Source organism: Poecilia reticulata, chromosome 14 (genome assembly GCF_904066995.2).
Source record: "Poecilia reticulata chromosome 14, P_reticulata-male-v2, whole genome shotgun sequence".
NCBI lineage: Eukaryota > Metazoa > Chordata > Actinopteri > Cyprinodontiformes > Poeciliidae > Poecilia > Poecilia reticulata.
Genome location: NC_088843.1, coordinates 7,264,836 through 7,270,461, shown reverse-complemented (window position 1 = coordinate 7,270,461; position 5,626 = coordinate 7,264,836). Strand labels below are relative to the sequence as shown.

Genomic DNA, 5,626 nt, shown 5'->3' with positions numbered 1-5,626 from the left:
CCCATCCCCGTGCGGAGGAGTTTGGCTGCAGTCCTTTGGATTAAATAGCAGAAGGATTGGCAGCGGTTCTGTTTGCACCGGTGCTGATGAGAGACGAATAATCTTAAAGTTGCAGGGCAAATATCAGATAATCTCCATCTCCCTCTTTCTCTCTACAGACTATGAAGTTTTTCACCCTTCTTTGTTTATCATTCAGGAGAAAAAGATGCCCATTTTATTTCTACTCTATGGCGTCAGATTGTTTAGAAACAATAAAATATTGATTTGTGTTGGGATGACATTTAACTACCTTTAAATTGAAAACCTTTTGTTAAGTATTTTTCAATATTGCGACATTTGAAAAAGCCAAACACTCAGCACTGAAATGACACTCTCATCAAGTCAGACTTGACATTTTAGCACAGGTGTGAAATCTTTGACAAAAACTCCTGGGAAAAACAGCCTTTAGGCAAATTTACTTAGAAAAAGGGACCATATAAATACTAATTGGAAGTCCCTCAGAATGTTTTCAGTTGAAAACAAGTCATTAGTTTAGATATTGAAACAAATCTAATCAGGTAATCAAGCAGCCTAATATTGGTTTGAACTATTCATTCTAGAAATTACATGACTGATCTATGTGCATGAAGGTTAACCAGTTTTATAGTGATTTTTAACTCCCTTTGCTCTTTGCTTCAGTTGCTATCTGGCAGAGGTTTTTATGGAATCTCTATATTTTTATTTGTGTGTATTTATGCCTATGTATATAACTTGATTTGTAAGTGCAGGGACATTAGCAGATTGTTTTGTGAAGGGTGGCCACAAAGAAGGGGGAGAACAGAAACCATGTATGTATGTATTTTTCTGCTAACGCAGTTGAATTCTAATTATTTTGACACAATCTTGACTTTCTTTAGGATTTCTTAAAACCAGCTCAATAAAATGTAAGTTCATGGTTTGAAACATGTATGGCAAAAATCAGCTGATTTGATATATTCAGACTTAGGATCTTAGATTAATTTGAGGACAGGACAAGCAGTGTGTGACAAACATTCAAACAATGAACAGCAACAACAATGTACACGTTTACCTAATATTTATTTCAGTGTGTATCCTTTAATTGGAATATTAGTTTATTTAATATTTATCTTTATTTACCCCCACAAACCCACAACATTCATGTTGGGCTAATTGGACTCTCTAAATTCCCCTTAGGAGTCAGTTTGCCTGTCTGTCTGTGTTGTTGTCTGATGAACTGGTGACCTGTCAGTGGCATTCACCCTCTCACCTAATAACTGCTTTAGATATCCCCTGGCGGCCCGGCAAGAACAAGTGTGTAGAGACAATTGATATATGGATGCATTTATTTAGAGCTAGTTCACTTGTAACTATTGTTTATGTGTAGTATTTAGTCATATTCAATAAATTAGAATATGCATCAGACGAGGCTCAAATACCTTTTGGAAATAGTATCCTTTAAGCAGATACTTTTCTTTGAGCACATATTTCTGTTACTTAAAATGTTTTTAATAGGTCTGATGTAATACTTTAATTTTAAATGTCTTTGTTACCTGTAGAAATAAAAGCTGTCAAACCTCCATCCCTGTGAAATTAATCTGTTTCACTCTTGGGTTTTCAGTAATGTTCAAATTAACTGAATGGGTCTGCGGCTGTGCCCTGCGACAGACTGGCGACCTGTCCAGGGTGTACCCCGCCTCTCGCCTGGAACGTTAGCTGGAGATGGGCACCAGCAACCCTCCCGACCCCACTGAGGGACAAGGGTGAAAGAAAATGGATGGATGGATGGATGGGTCTGCGGCTGTGTTTTTTCATTTAATCCTTACCTAAATTATATTTTATGCCCATTTTAAAGACAATAATGTTTATTGTATAATTCAAATACAAATATATTTGCAGAACAAATTGTTTTGTTTAAATGTACATTTTTCTGAATTGTCAGAAAAGAAACTAGTGCCAGTTTATTCAATACTTTGTAAGCACGGTGGCAAAAACATTTTGGTTATTAAATATACAATCTGGTGACTTTTCTTCACATTATAGCAAGATATCAAAATTTACAAGCAAAGAATCAAGCCCATCCAGAAAACAACCTCAAAATAAAGCAAAAAATGTTTTTATATGACTTGGGTTGATTACATCACAAAGACACAATAATCAAGCTGTTAGGAGAATCAGTAAAGAGAACACAAGTAAACACTCTGGGGGTGACTTGATTATTTGATTAAAAAACACAAATAGAGAAGAAATCCAAATATTCAAAAGAAGTCAGTTGCTTTTTGCTTTAAATAATGTCACCAGATTCATGTTTGAGGAAGCTGTTTTTTAGAAAAGATTTTGTGAACAAGTAACAAAATAGTAAACTTTTCAGCAAAACCTGCAGTGACATTTTTCAGTAAGTGATCAATTTGTCTTATTTAATCATTTAGAATGCGTTATAATGTAGTTGTAAAATGTAAAAACCTTTAGAGGTGCATACCCCATTCAGAATGTAGTTTTGTATTTTTCTTATGCTCATGTAATATTCTAATCTTTAATGAGTTTTCATTAGCTGTTAGTAGAAAATCAAGAGCACAAAGTCTTTAAAACTTTTTATGCCTTTTTTTTTCTCCGTAGCGAGAAAAACAAAGTCCAAACAGACAATAAGTTTAATGAGAAAATTTATTTTCACATAAAAATCCACAGTTTTAAGTACAAACAGTTTCAAAAGTACAAAGGTGAGAGTCAAAGGGCTTTTCACAGAGTTTGCCTCCAGGGCCTGGTGATTGTACCTCACAGTCAGAAGTCTTTCCCGGATGTGATGAACCAGTGAGCCGTTAGCTGAGATTTCGACTTTGTAAATAGATCAAGAACATAAAGTTTAAAATAATCCACTTTCTTATTCCCATCAACCAGAGTAGCTAAGCCTCTGTGTTGACAGTTCGGTGTTAGGTACTTGTACTTGTGTTCTGTACAGAGGTCTCACATAGCACGTTGCTGTGGTGGTAGTGAAATGGCGCCACCTGGTGGAAAGGAAAAGCATCACAAGATTGTGAAGTGGATGCGGGCTGTGACGGGATGTTTATAAGTTAAATGTAAAAGGTTGCTTGGATCTGATAAAGGAGGATAATTAAGTTGCAGGTCAGGACTAATAATATTCAAGTAAACAGGACTAGAGTGGTTGGGCTGTATTTTAAAGACATCAAGCTCGAAGGGACTCCAAGATCCAGTGTAGGGTCTAATGAGCTAAAAAACTACCAAAATAGAGGATTTTTTTTTAACAATAAAACAGAAAAGATGAGAAGGGCACAGAAGAGAGTTTTGTCAAGTCCGTTTTTGCCACCAAATACAAAGTTTGTAACACTGAGCAGATAAATGTGTTGTAAACATTAAGTTACAGTAAAGTTTTCCAAAAAGGCAACGTTAAATAAACATGAAAAATTTGCTATTCATAACCATTTTCAAAAAGCATATAGGAGAAAAAGTGAGCATCAAAACTTTTTTGTACAGCAGGTGATCAGCACTATTATTACTTCCAACTATACAGTGATGTGCAGCTGATATTAAGTTAAAACAGTTTTTTTTTAAAAAAGCACAATAAAGCTAGTTGGACCTCACCATCTTTTATACAGCAGCCATTCAGCCAAAATCCCCTGAAGAGAAAGAGCACGCAGCCCCTGAGGGGTTAGGGTTGGTTTGGGGTTAAATACAAACAGCTTTTTGAGTCAGAAAAATATATAACACCCACATTTACTGTGTTGAAAAATAGACGTTTTGGTCCATGAGTCATAAGTGAGGATGTCTCTTCTGTGCAGTGTTGTGTCACGAGACAGTAGCTGCCCGTGTCTACATACGATGTGCTTTCCAGTGTATGATTACATACACCTCCTCATCTGACATGTATGCACATGCAGTGCTTTCACCTTCAGATAAATGCCAGCTGTTTGTGAAATGCTTGGGTGTAGTGAGGGATCTCTGCTGCAATTTTACAGACAGAAGTTCTGAATTAGAATCTGAGGGGCACAAGAGGAACCAGAGCATGTTGTAAGATGGTACGATTGTCAAACTGGGTGGAGCTAAAAAGAGTGGTTAGCATCACAGTGCTATACACTTTATCTTAAAGCTTGTACCTGATTCGTCCTACATTTTCTTGGAATCCTGATTTACAACTCCTAGCAAAGCGTTTTATTCCCCCTTAAACATTTTCAGTTTTAGAATCATAAGTTATGACCATACACTTCCATGTATTTCTTTGGGATTTTCAGTGGCAGGAAAAATGCAGAGTTTAATTATGAAGTGAATTATTGATTCAATGAAAAATAAAATCTGAGGAATTTTTAAATAGGCCCTTTTACTCCAATAATCCTAATTAAATCCAGTGTGACGAGGTGTCTTCAGTTACTTGGTTAATAAATAATTTAGAGGCTCTTTTAAGGTTTGCCATAAGCCATGTAGCATATGAAACAAACATGTTGAAGACTCTGGCCAAGTTTTGCTTTCCTACAAAATGCAATTCCTTGTAAAAAACCAACACCAAACATCACCCTGAATACACATCTCCACAGAAAAACATGGTAATGGCAGGATCATGCTGTGGTGATTTTTTTTTTTTTCCTTTAGCAGAGATGGGTATGGAGCTAAATAAAGGGAGATGCTGGAACTGGAGATTTAACTAGGGTTGTCAGAGTAAAAGGGCCTAAATAAAAATGTCAAACTTCTCAGATTTTCTAAACATGGAATCAGCTACAGTGACATCTATACAGTACTGACTTAATTGGCAGAATATAAATGGTCTTTTCACTTTTCGGAATTTAAATTGTAATTAGGAAAACAATCCTTTTGCTTCCACTTAATTATGCAAATTTTTTGGGTCATCCATCACAAAATCCCAACAAAATCCCATGAAATAAAAAAAATTCAAGGGGAATGAACACTTTTGCACAGTAACGCATCTGTGGAAGACACCTCCGTTTGCTCTCGTCTTCATTCTGTAGTCTCCCATCAAAAGACGTCGCTGTTGCACCCTTTATTAAAGTTGTCCCGTCGTACCCAGATCACGTCATGGTTCTTGCTAGTGGCTCCCTCCACAGAACACTGCTGCTTCAAAGGAGCGAGCTTTGAGGAATAAGAGACAGACAGGTTGCAGGATGTGAAGGAGTCTGAATCATCCCTCTGTTTTGTTCGGTCCACTTTCACACCCTGCTCCATCTCGCTTCTAGACTCCATCTTTATATTCAAGTTGACCTCTTTGCTGTGCAAGCTCAGTCCTCCCACTCCTGCCTCCAGGGAGTCTGGTTCGGCCGACGGGGATCGTACAGATTTACAGTATTCGTCATCGTCACTCAAGATGTCCGTCTCCTTCACCTGTCTGTCGTCGATGTCTTCGCACTGGTCTTCGTAGCGCCTCAGGTTGAACTGCTCCTCCACCCAACGGTCCGTGTCCTCTGCCTGATGTTTGTGAGACGGATGAGGTTCGTGCTTGGAGGGAGGGGAGTTTGAAGGGGAGCGGGGCGGCCGATGGGGGATGTTAGGAACATCAGTGCTGTTGTTGTTGGTGCCGTGGAAAACCTGGTCAGCATCAACGGTAATGAGGTTCTTCAAGAGGTTTCGGCGACTCAGAGTTCGTGATGGGGCAGATGCTAAACGCAGA

General features: G+C 37.9%; 1 protein-coding gene across 6 annotated transcripts in view; it reads right to left on the bottom strand.

The window, feature by feature from the left end:
- Positions 1 to 2,640: 2,640 nt before the first annotated feature.
- The window catches only part of tiam1a (TIAM Rac1 associated GEF 1a), a 61,475-nt gene continuing 58,489 nt past the window's right edge, over positions 2,641 to 5,626 (bottom strand). For all 6 annotated transcript variants that reach the window (XM_008427225.3, XM_081615448.1, XM_081615452.1 and 3 more), the window contains one exon: positions 2,641 to 5,615. In XM_008427225.3, the coding sequence (XP_008425447.2) occupies positions 4,978 to 5,615 (638 nt within the window). In that variant the 3' untranslated portion in view covers positions 2,641 to 4,977. The remainder of the gene's footprint in view (positions 5,616 to 5,626) is intronic.